The 12007-nt window shown below is 35.3% G+C and overlaps 3 protein-coding genes across 9 annotated transcripts; 2 read left to right on the top strand and 1 right to left on the bottom strand.

Moving 5' to 3' along the window:
• The first annotated feature begins 2979 nt into the window (after window positions 1–2979).
• On the top strand, window positions 2980–5743 carry LOC106637296 (uncharacterized). Of its 2 annotated transcripts, XM_089590143.1 has the most exons (7): window positions 2980–3631; window positions 3695–3997; window positions 4061–4328; window positions 4411–4525; window positions 4604–4872; window positions 4938–5101; window positions 5205–5743. In XM_089590143.1, the coding sequence occupies exons 1-7, from the start codon at window positions 3313–3315 to the stop codon at window positions 5657–5659; spliced, it is 1893 nt and encodes a 630-aa protein (XP_089446269.1). In that variant the 5' UTR covers window positions 2980–3312; the 3' UTR covers window positions 5660–5743. The 2 variants fall into 2 exon arrangements, with proteins under 2 accessions (XP_089446269.1, XP_089446270.1); XM_089590144.1 differs by lacking the exon at window positions 3695–3997.
• Window positions 5107–7445, bottom strand: Rfk (Riboflavin kinase). 6 transcript variants are annotated; one of them, XM_014350015.2, is made up of 7 exons: window positions 7235–7285; window positions 6886–6946; window positions 6770–6807; window positions 6488–6648; window positions 6220–6368; window positions 6040–6142; window positions 5107–5958 (listed from the first exon to the last, which is right to left on the bottom strand). In XM_014350015.2, the coding sequence occupies exons 2-7, from the start codon at window positions 6904–6906 to the stop codon at window positions 5855–5857; spliced, it is 576 nt and encodes a 191-aa protein (XP_014205501.2). In that variant the 5' UTR covers window positions 6907–6946; window positions 7235–7285; the 3' UTR covers window positions 5107–5854. The 6 variants fall into 6 exon arrangements, with proteins under 6 accessions (XP_014205501.2, XP_089446271.1, XP_014205497.2 ...); XM_089590145.1 differs by lacking the exon at window positions 7235–7285 and adding an exon at window positions 7078–7092; XM_014350011.2 differs by lacking the exon at window positions 7235–7285 and adding an exon at window positions 7031–7074.
• Window positions 7286–11719, top strand: Sec5 (exocyst complex component secretory 5). The gene is made up of 11 exons (XM_014350009.3): window positions 7286–8015; window positions 8234–8528; window positions 8621–8819; window positions 8888–9389; window positions 9462–9769; window positions 9851–10035; window positions 10109–10223; window positions 10300–10581; window positions 10674–11000; window positions 11079–11266; window positions 11337–11719. Exons 1-11 carry the CDS (start codon window positions 7907–7909, stop codon window positions 11521–11523), a joined length of 2697 nt encoding a protein of 898 aa, XP_014205495.2. The 5' UTR covers window positions 7286–7906; the 3' UTR covers window positions 11524–11719.
• The last annotated feature ends 288 nt before the right edge of the window (window positions 11720–12007 follow it).

Below are 12007 nucleotides of genomic sequence, written 5' to 3'. Positions count from 1 at the left end.
AAGAAATCACTACTAAGTAATGCCATATGGTCGATTTTGTTAAACCATATGAATATCTCTATTTTTAGAGGTCAACTTTTGAGTAAAAAATAGATGTTAAACTTGCCGCAAACAGCACAAACCACGTCAAATTTTAATTATCTATCTGTAAGATTAGTTGCGGCTGGTTTGTAATTATCAAAGTGACTTTGCTGTAAATAGCAATTGTTATTTGGATCAGCGCCATCTAGCGGTCTTAATTTTTTGGCCAAAAGTGGCTCCTAAAATTCTCAATCAGAGCATTCAGGATTAGAGCCATTTAGTCAATTATAAACCAGCCGCAACTCATGATGAAGCTATAAAATAAAAAAATAACGATACATGTGTTTTTAGCGGCAAATTAACAATGCATCTTGTACTTGAAAATTTATCTTCAAAAGTACAAACACATAGGAGGTCGATTTTTTCGTAGAAAATAGATTTTACCTTGCCGCCAAAAATAAACGTATCGTTGTTTTTTCATTCTATAGCTTCATCATGAGTTGCGGCTGGTTTATTATTGACTAAATGGCTCTAATCCTGAATGCTCTGATTGAGAATTTTAAAGGCCACTTTTGACCAAAAAATAAAGACCGCTAGATGGCGCTGATCCAAAATAATTATTGCCGCTACTTACAGTAAAGTCACTTTATTAATTATAAACCAGCCGCAAATAATCTTATGAATAGACGATAAATAGTTGACATTTTTTGTGCTACTTGCGGCAAGTTTACAATATGTCTTTTACCTGTAAATGGACCCTGAAAAGTATAAATATTCCACTTATCTTATACGGCTCATAAAATCTACCATATTTACAAAATTAAAATACTTTAGACCTTTTATCATTAACTCGCGGAAGCACAGCCCTTTAACTTTCTAGTTTAAATAAACAGCTAACTTATATAATATGTACATACCAAGATTTGTGTTACAGAAATCTTGAACAATGATTAAATAGATACGTAATAAGTCCAAAAGAGACAACTAAAGAAAAAAAGTTTAAAAAAGAAGTTCAGTTACACAGGAAGAGTCTCCTAAAAATGGAGCATTGGATCTCACTTAATTTAAATTGCTTTACAATTTATCTTTTACCTAAAAATCGACCTCCAAAGCTATCAATATTCTACTTATCTTATATGGCTCATAAAATCGACAATATTTATAAAATTACAATACTCTTGACCTTTTACCATTAACTGATGAAAGAACAGCCCTTCAACTTTAGATTTCCAATAAACAGTTAACTTATATAATATGTACATAGCAAAATTTGTGTTACAGAAATCGTAAATCACGATCAAATATACACGTAAATTAATCAGTCGAAAAGAGACAACTGAAGAAAAAAGGTCTTAAAAAGAAGCAGCCACACGAAGAGTCTCCTAGGAATGGAGCATCGGATCTCACGAAATAAAAAATACATATATTACAGAGAAGTAAATTTTAAGTGTTATAAGTAAACAAAGAACCCAACCTTCTCTGATCAAGTGAGATACAATGCTCCATTCTTGTATGAGACTTTTCGTGTGACTGTGCTTCTTTTTCAGGCCTTTTTTCTTCGGTTGTCTCTTTAATGGACTGATTAATTTGTGCTTACATGAGTTAATGGTAAAAGGTCAAGAGTATTGTAATTTTGTAAATATTGTCGATTTTATGAGCCATATAAGACATGTAGTATATTGATGTAGAAACTTGCCGCAAGTAGCACAAAAAATGTCAACTATTTATCGTTTATTCATAAGATTATTTGCGGCTGGTTTATAATTAATAAAGTGACTTTACTGTAAGTAGCGGCAATAATTATTTTGGATCAGCGCCATCTAGCGGTCTTTATTTTTTGGTCAAAAGTGGCCTTTAAAATTCTCAATCAGAGCATTCAGGATTAGAGCCATTTAGTCAATAATAAACCAGCCGCAACTCATGATGAAGCTATAGAATGAAAAAACAACGATACGTTTATTTTTGGCGGCAAGGTAAAATCTATTTTCTACGAAAAAATCGACCTCCTATGTGTTTGTACTTTTGAAGATAAATTTTCAAGTACAAGATGCATTGTTAATTTGCCGCTAAAAACACATGTATCGTTATTTTTTTATTTTATAGCTTCATCATGAGTTGCGGCTGGTTTATAATTGACTAAATGGCTCTAATCCTGAATGCTCTGATTGAGAATTTTAGGAGCCACTTTTGGCCAAAAAATTAAGACCGCTAGATGGCGCTGATCCAAATAACAATTGCTATTTACAGCAAAGTCACTTTGATAATTACAAACCAGCCGCAACTAATCTTACAGATAGATAATTAAAATTTGACGTGGTTTGTGCTGTTTGCGGCAAGTTTAACATCTATTTTTTACTCAAAAGTTGACCTCTAAAAATAGAGATATTCATATGGTTTAACAAAATCGACCATATGGCATTACTTAGTAGTAATTTCTTTAATTACTACACATAACTTCACGTACATCTTACACCGTGCTCTCTTTACCAGAATGATAAAATCAGAGGCTGTAAAGTTACGTGTAGGTCGTGGTGGTAACACCGCTTGGGGTGTTTTCCGCAATCGTCGTCACCAGCAAGTAATTTAAATTTGCGCTCTCACAAAACACATAGGGTATCCTATGGTCAAACACTGCAGATTGCTCGATTGCTGATAACAATGTTGTCAGCGCAATCTAGCGGTGGTTGTTTTCTTGGCTTTTTGGTGAGCAAAATTTTTTGAAGAGCAGGCTGCTCTGAGCAGCGTTAAAAAAATTTGAAAATGAAAAATTAAATGAAAATTTGAAAATTAAGAAAACACTATACTAGCGCTGTCTGGCGAAGAATTTCTTGAAAAATTGAAAATTAAAATTGACCCTTTCAAATGGTGACAAAAGGCGAGAAGAATATATATAGGTATATTGAATCCGAGACCGTGCATGCATGGGCGTGCATGCCGTGCATATCCGCAACACGTTGTGCACCGTGCACATGATTATTTTCTCATTGTCAACAGGTTATGTCACGCTGTGCTCATAATACGATTCAAGTTTTTTTACCAAGTTCCATATTCTAATGTAATAACTTATTCTTTGTCATTTAGTTTGTTCAGCAAATTATGCTTATCATTTTCACCAGTTTGTTTCTAAAATTATTCACAAGAACGTGAAATTTTGTTTGAAGTATTATTCAATTAATTTACCGCCGGGTAACTTTAATGCCGGTTTGTTATTGCCGCTTATTAAACACGAATATTGTTTAACTTAAATAAAATTGTCATTGGTAAAAATCCAGTGAAAATCTACTTCGAGTCATGAATATCGACAATGGAAAGTCCATTGTACTTGAAGAAACGAAACATACCAGCAATGATATGAAAGAAAATGATGAAATTTTAATTGAAAAAAATGAAGAATGTGGGTCTAGCAAAGATGTAAACAGTACATCAGAGTCGGTTGAAGTCATCAGTGATATTAAAATTAAAGTGGAAAGTTCTGCATCTGTAGACAATTCAAACAGACAAAACAATTGTGGTGATGAAAAAAATTCTGCAGTTAATGAAGCTAGTGTCGAAAGTAGAAGTACAAATGATAATGTTAATGTAAAAAAAATAGATGATTTATTCTTCATAGGTATGTACTTATTGTACAAAACACAGTTCACACAATAACCATTAATATAATATATACTTTCAGATAAATCCATTGTACTTGAAGAAACGAAACATACCAGCAATGATATGAAAGAAAATGATGAAATTTTAATTGAAAAAAATGAAGAATGTGGGTCTAGCAAAGATGTAAACAGTACATCAGAGTCGGTTGAAGTCATCAGTGATATTAAAATTAAAGTGGAAAGTTCTGCATCTGTAGACAATTCAAACAGACAAAACAATTGTGGTGATGAAAAAAATTCTGCAGTTAATGAAGCTAGTGTCGAAAGTAGAAGTACAAATGATAATGTTCATGTAAAAAAAATAGATGATTTATTCTTCATAGGTATGTACTTATTGTACAAAACACAGTTCACACAATAACCATTAATATAATATATACTTTCAGATAAACGCACACCTTTAGAAGTAATAGCCATGCAATATGATAGTTCGGATGAAGAAACTAATGACAATGAAGATACAGTTTCCAAAAAAACTAGTATTTCAAACGTCCAAGATTATAGAAATCGAGATGTAATGGTGCTCTCGAGTGATTATTCTAGTGACAGTGAAAGTGACTCAAGCAGCAGTAACTCTGAAACTAATTCAAAAAGTTCCAACTCTGATGGCAGTAAAAATTCTAATGATGAATCCAATGATGAGATAAAATCTAAGTAAGACATACAGTTTATTTTCGTAACTCTAGACAATATCTAAAAGCAATTGTAACTTTTAATAATGTTGGAATTCTTACAGAAATAAAAATAGTAGGACTAGAAAGAACACACAACCAACAAAGGAATACGATTTGCCGCCTATTGAGGACTTGCAAATTAGTGTTCCTGAAGTTTTGTGTGAACCTTTAGGCAAAGTAATATCAACTACTAAACAAATCGTTGAAAAATCAATTTACGTTTCAATTTGTTAAAAATATCCATTATTTTTTTAGGTTGCTTGGTTTGTCAAAGAAATGGTTGTTGTGAAGCCAGAACCTGATAAATTGACTCTTAATTTAGATACTGTATTGTTCATTGAAAGGGGCAAAAGGGCTCTTGGCCACATATTCGATGTATTTGGTCAAGTATCCCAGCCACATTACTGCGTGAGGTTCAACAGTTCAGAACACATTCATGAACGTGATATTAAGGAGGGCATGACTGTTTACTTCTGTCCAAATTCACCTTATACATCCGTAGTATTTTTAAGTGAACTTCAAAAGTAAGCACAAGTTATAATAACATTCAAGCTTGGAATGATTATTGTACCAAAATTCTAAATTTTAGGTCAAAACCTGTGGATGATTTGGAAGAGGATGACCCTCCACAATTTTCTGATGATGAGGAAGAACGAGCTTACTTGGCCAGTTTGAAAAATAAGTCCAATAAATATACAGCTAATCAACACAAGCAAGCTGGAGAAGGTGAAATTCCAAACAAACGCCGTCGTGGTAACGAAAAATACTTTTTTATTTGCACATTTTACAATTGACAATTTTGTACAAACAATTTAAAAGTAAAAAAAAAAAAAAAATTAATACCCCTCGATCACAGGTAACAAACAACAAGGTTGGCAGTCTAATCATCCCTGGAATAGATATCGAGAGAATCAACAGTTGCAACAGCAACTAGCCACGAGGCCGTTCTATCGCTCGCATCATCCGTGGTCCCGTCCGCGCTATCCGCAAGTCAACAATTGGGCCTGGTACCAGCCTTTACATCCGTCTCAACAACAGCCCCCTCAATTCATACAACAAGCCAACTGGGCATCTGCTTACGGCCCTCAGTTACACGAAGAGGCCCAACAACACGAGTTTGGGTACAGCAATCCACAGCAGGCAGCTACTTATTATCCACAGATCGATACAAATAGCTATGGACAGATGCAGCAACAGCAACCGCAAGCTAATATAAGCCCGCCGGTACAAGATTTGTCGAGACTGGTCTCACAATATCAGCTATTGACTCCGCCACCCCCACCCCCACCTCCATCAGATCAAAACAAATAGCTGTTTATTATTATTTATTGTTGTTACATGCTCAATTGTTGAATAATTAAAATAAATTTTTCTATAAATTTATAAAATAACGTATATTATAATTTCTACTATTCATTGAACTACTTAAGGTATTTAAAAATAACTTGTGCGTTAGCACGTGATGTACATTTTTCATTTCGACACTTGTTTTGCAAGTGTATCAATTTAGCTATGGAAAAATGGATCACCCTTATATTCCACCATACTTGGGTGGTCAAGAGATTTTTTCGCTATCTCAATATCACTTTGGATTTCCTTTATAAGATCATCTGAAATTTTCATCAATGTTAGATGATTTGTTTTCTGTAAAAGTTATTAATCAAACAAATAACTGATTATTTGAAATTTACCAACGGATTTAAAATCCATTTCTGGTCTGATGAAGCCCAAAATTATAATTTTCAACTCCTTGCCATAAAAATCATTGTCAAACTTGTGAATTAAATGTATTTCCTATGAAGTCAATGCAACAAATACAAATTTAGTTCACGTTTCTATACATTAAAATTATTGCCAAATCATTATCTCACCATGGATTTCTTGTCATTTTTGTAAAACGGATTCCATCCTATGCTCATGACCATTTTGTAAATTTGCTTTTCCAACCAAGCCCAGCCATAATAAACCCCAGTTTTAAATTCTGCTGGCAGAGCTTCAACAACTTCTTCTGAAAAATTAGCTAAGAACCATACAATTTCAGCATTAATTACACAAAAGGCTATTTGCTATTACAATCATGTTAATCATAAGCATAAGCTATTAAAACTAAGTAACAAGTAATATACACAAGACAAACACCTGTTGGACAGCCTAGGGACTTGGAGCCCCTGCCAAAACCAGAGACAACCTCACCAGCTGCATAGTACGGAAGATATTTTTTGTGCAGCATTGAAACTGTTTTATTCTTCTTGCTTATGAGATTTTTTTCGGCATCCGTAATCAACTTACCTAAAAAAAGGCTTTAAAATCACAAAACTGGCGTGTATCAACCTCTAATGGGGGAGATATCTTTTGAATTTTTTCATTCAAACTGAATGTATATGATATTTCTGATAAGCCACGCTGACGTTACATACACACCTTTTATCTCTCGTGTGCTTGTTTATCAGTAAAAAGTTCTACAAACGCGAATTTCAAACGTAGAAACATCAGTTATTGAAAATATAAACCCCTCAAGTATATACTTGATCAATTACCATATGTTCTGCAACCAGCATTGAAGTTGTTTGCGTCAGCTCCGAAATCGCATATCCGTATCTGCAAACAATCATAAACAAATTATAAAAATTAAACACTGAGAATACAAGTATGAAGTCTCAGTTTACAAATGCTAGTACCTACATATTATACATACGGATGATTTTGTGGTAGAAAATCAAAAGGCTTACCAATGTTACTTGTTCCTCTCTATTTATTACTAAGCGAGGAACTTAGTCTTTAGCGCATTTATACACGTATATATATTATGTTTCTTCCCCCCCCCCCTCCTCTAAAGTAAATAATTATTTTGATAAAGAAGATATTGAATTGGATAAGAAAACTCACGGGCCATAGTAACAATCTCCAGCCAAATTTACGCATTTCACTCTATTTTTCTCGAAATTTTTTTGCGTTTAACACAACGTTATTATTAACATTTTGTGTAATTAGTGCAATTTAAATACACAAGTAATGAGTCATTGTTGCAGTCAAGAATTTCTAAATATATTGTGAATCGAGTATATTCGCGTTGATAACAGCGATAACACGATAACAGTAATAATACTCATGAATGGGTGTGTCTACGCGTGTGTGTGGTACTAATACTACTGATTTTCTCTTCCCCCCGTAAAATTGCATCGTCTGCTTTTCGATTTTTATTGCAAAAATTATTCAATTAATTTTTTTCTCTGGAGTATACTTCCGTATAATAAAAGTCGTGTGTGCTATTGCACATTACGGTAAAACGCATCCATACACAATCCCCGAGTCCTGAAACTCCTGAATATTCTGAAATGTCCTGATGTGGATTATGTGATCGAGAAAGTTATAAATTCAAGTTCTTGGAATATAAAATAGGATGTGAAAAACTCCCATCCAAACACATCAACTGTGTTATCAAATGTTTATCAAAATTTAATTAGGCGTCGTTTTGGTGAAAAGTGTAAATGATCAAAAGAGAGACCAGAAAGTGTTATTAAATTTGATGAAAAGATAATTGGTAATTTATCAACATAAATGGCACCACCGCCCGTCGTTACGGGTATATCCCCGAAAGAAGGACCGCCTGGTACGCGAATAACCATCCGCGGCGAGTTCCTTGGCACTCAAGTTCAGGACCTCGTAGGTTAGTTCATTTGACGTTTCTTCGATCAGCTGTCATACATGTATTTTTTTTGTCCTCAAGTGTTTGGATTCTGTTTATATTAATCTATACTTTATCTGCTGCTCTGTCCATCCACTCGTCTCCTTTTAAACTATCTCAATCCAAAATCCTTGTAAGTCTAATTCAAGAGGCCTCTGACTGACAAAGTTACATTCATCAATGAAATTGTTGATCCCTAGGTCTAACGATATGCGGCTGCGACTGTTTGTTATCTGCCGAATGGAAATCACCTAACAAAATAATTGCACGATCTGGTCCGTGTAAAGGCAGAGGTGATATAATAGTGACAACACGTAGTGGCGGCCAAGGGACTTCTACTGTTCAGTTCAGGGGCTACCATGAGACCATTGGTCCCATGAAGGAGTCTGCTGTATGGGTTGAGGAAGCACCTAGTTTTGTCTGGGGAAGGAGAGCCCTGTCTCCCACAAATTACCAACAGGAGGATCCTCTTGGTCTCAGTGTGGAAGGAAATGAGTAAGTATACAAAATAAGAGATTACTTGTGCATCGTTGAAGAAGAAATTGAAGACAATAAAAAAAAAACTAATTCTTTATCTAAAATTACAGAAAAAAGTTCCCTGAAGACGAGCTCATGGAATTGTTTGGCTCGGACGTTAGTGGTGAGTTGACCAGTGATAAATTCCATCCAGGTATGTTTCTCTTGCAAAATCATCATGCAACTTCACTGGAAGACCTCAAAGCAGGTTTGGCCTATTTGAGACGCAAGGTCAATTCGCAAAAAGAGGGTCAGCTTTCATTTTTAAAGGTACTGCAGCATAAATTTCCTATATTTTTTAAGTCATCACACAGTAAGCACAATATATTTTATTGCAGGCAAATGTTGGATCTGTGATGGAGCAGCTTGATACAATCGTACTCTTAAAGGACCAATTTGAGACGGACGTAAAGAATTGTCCCGAAAATCCCATGGACAAACTAGAGTCAGCTATCAAAGAATCCATGACAGAGGCAAATAAACTCTTTGACGATGTTCTTGCGCGGAGAGACAGAGCCGATGCTACAAGAAACGCTCTCGCAGTCATGCAGAGATATAAGTTTTTGTTCTGTATGCCTGTTAATATCGAGAAGAACATTAAAAATGGAAATTACGACCTTGTAATTAACGACTACGCACGTGTCAAAAACTTGTTCAAAAACACCGAGGTGGATGTGTTTAAAAAAGTGCTGCGAGAAATCGAGTACAGAATAGAAACTCTAAGAGAAGTTTTGAGGAAAAAATTGGAGGAAGTGCCTTTCACCCTAGATGAACAGAAAAAAATCATCAGGCATCTCATTAATCTTGAAGCTGATGGAGATCCGGCTTGGGATGCGATAGGTAAGATATTTTTTTAAATTTTGTTTGTTTAGTGGTGAATTTTATGCTCTTGAAAATAAAACTGATTTGCAGTTTCTCATGCGAATTATTTGGAAAAGAGTATAAAATCCTGTACAAACGAGTATTTGGATTCTGACAGTCGAGACGATGATTACCGAGGAGGCTTGACTATTAAATCAAACGCTTCGACTCCAATGTCCATCAAACAATTCAAATTAACAAAGAGCGATGAAAATAACGTACCTTCCAGAGTCCAGTGTATCGAAGCGCTCTGTGACATTATGTTAGAACAACTGCCAGATTTATGGAGATTAGGTCAAAGCTATTTTACGGGGCAGCTGCATGTTACCATCGACAATGAAAAGCAAGGGCCGTTTAAGGTTATCATGAATATTCAATAAATAATTTTGTGAATAATTATTTATCAAAGATTCATTCAAACGAGAAATTTTGGTTTTCAGAATTTCGTTCTGTCAAATATTCAGCACGCCGTTGATGCTATGTCGAACGTATGTGAGTCAAACTTGGAAGCTCCTTGGCTCCTCCACGGTCTCAGATGCATTAGACACATGTACGTGTCGCTCATCCATTTGGACTTGCCTAGCGATGCCTTGGGTCTATTTGAAAGTTTTATATTTGATCTAAGGTGAGATATATATTTAACTACAGTAAATAACTTTTGAAAATTGTAAGTTAACATTGACAATATTTTCTTGAAGAACGCAATGTTTGGTGGCTATTTTCAAGCAAGCTGCTGATAACATATTATTACTGGGCCGCAAGGAAAACTGGCAGATCGAATACTTGGACGACACCGGTGGCATCACTAAATTGGTAACCTTCATGCTTTTAATTTTTGCGTGATAGTGTACCAAACTACGCCATCAACCCTTGTCGTTTTCATTTTCAGCCGTCCCTCTTTGAACAAATGACGATAGAAGCGTCAAAGCTAGCTCGGGAAACAGCAGTAGAGTGTGGACATCGAGAGGGCTCTTTACTCGTCGACCCTGGTCAGCAGTCGCTCTACTATGACGCGATAAAATCGCTGTTCTCGTCGTTTGCCCGTTGCTTGCAGCAACTAGCTTTTAGTGGTACCGACGACAATTTCGATGATGAGATGACCACTGAGTCGCATTTCGCTGGCACGCAAACTGCTTCTTACCGAATGAGGGACAGCAAGATGCATGGACCGGTCAGCCTTAACGATTGAACGTTTTTTTTTTTTTTTTTTTTTTTTTATGCACATAAATGTTAACGTTTTTCTTGAATTTCAATCACGCGCAGACGTGGGAACAATGCCTACTCATCTCTCTCAGCAACATAAGGTACACGTTGTCGGACGTCTTGCCGCGAGTCGAAGAGAGCTTGAAGAAGCAAGGCTACCCAGACCTGTCCTCTTCAATTGGCTATAATTCCGACTGGACGGAGTTGGAAACCTTGGACACCGCAGTGCTCGACGCCTACCTGGAACGCCGTTGCGATCCATTGATCGGCACTATCGAGCCAAACATGTACCTTGGCGATTTGGACTGGAGCTGGAATCTCCCACCCATGCACATGAAACCATACGCCCAAGAAATCATCTCCAATGTGATAGGCGTGCACGCTGAGGTGAGATTTTTAAAGAGTGCACTGCGAAACTCGGGATTGATGTTTATCCTCAAATGCTCGAGTTAATTTAAATTACAGGTCCGTCGAGTTTCACCGTGTCTGTTGAGTCGCGTTCTATCACATATCGTTGAGAACATTGCAGAGGAACTGGCTCGTCTGATGACGTGCGTTAATTCAAAGTTCAGTCCAAGTGGCATTATACAAGCCAGACTTGATATTTTGATGCTGAGAAAAATCCTTGCCAGTTTTAGTACGCCAAAAGCCAAGTAAGTACATTTGGCTTCCAATTAATTTTAGCTGTGATTGGAATTTCCCATTTCCAATGTATTTTTGCAGAAATTTTTTTGATGAAGCTTTAAAAGCTGTACCGCCACCAGTTGCGAAAGAAGATGCAGAAAGGATTGACATTTTGATGACCAAAGTTACGTCGAGGATGAAACTGCAAATTATATCTTTGCAAGATGACTTTGAGGACGATACAACCTCGAGCAAAGTTGATTCAGATCACACAACTGTTGTGTAAACTGTTAATTTTGATTCAACTTTTTTTGTAGAAATCGGATTTTTGAAAGATCAGGTGAAAATGTAAAGTGATTTATTTTTAACATATTTTATGATGTACTCGTATTTATACATATTAGATCGTATAGATATTAATAAAACTATTGAAACAAAGTATCTTAACAATAAAATGTACATAAAAATACCTTTTAATAAATGAAAAATACCCTGTGGTATACAATTTTTTTATTTATTATTGCAAATGTATTCAAAGTACTGAAATTCCTACCCTTAGCTCGTAAAACATTATTTAATTTTGATTTTGAAATAAAGAAAAAAATAATAAAGTTCAAGACTACAAAGAAAGACAAATGAGTAGATTTTCATGATTTTCCGTGATGTTTATTTATTACAATTAAGTATTTTAATTTAATAATAATAATAATAATAATAATAATAATGGCTGAACAGAGACTATTTCAGTACAGATAAACAAAACAGTAATG

The sequence above is a fragment of the Copidosoma floridanum genome, unplaced genomic scaffold, assembly GCF_036245765.1.
Source record: "Copidosoma floridanum isolate Cflo_tuat_1 unplaced genomic scaffold, Cflo_Japanese_pri ptg000012l, whole genome shotgun sequence".
In the NCBI taxonomy this organism is placed as follows: Eukaryota; Metazoa; Arthropoda; class Insecta; order Hymenoptera; family Encyrtidae; genus Copidosoma; species Copidosoma floridanum.
The sequence above is the reverse complement of the archived record's forward strand: the minus strand, read 5'-3'. Positions and strand labels throughout refer to the sequence as shown.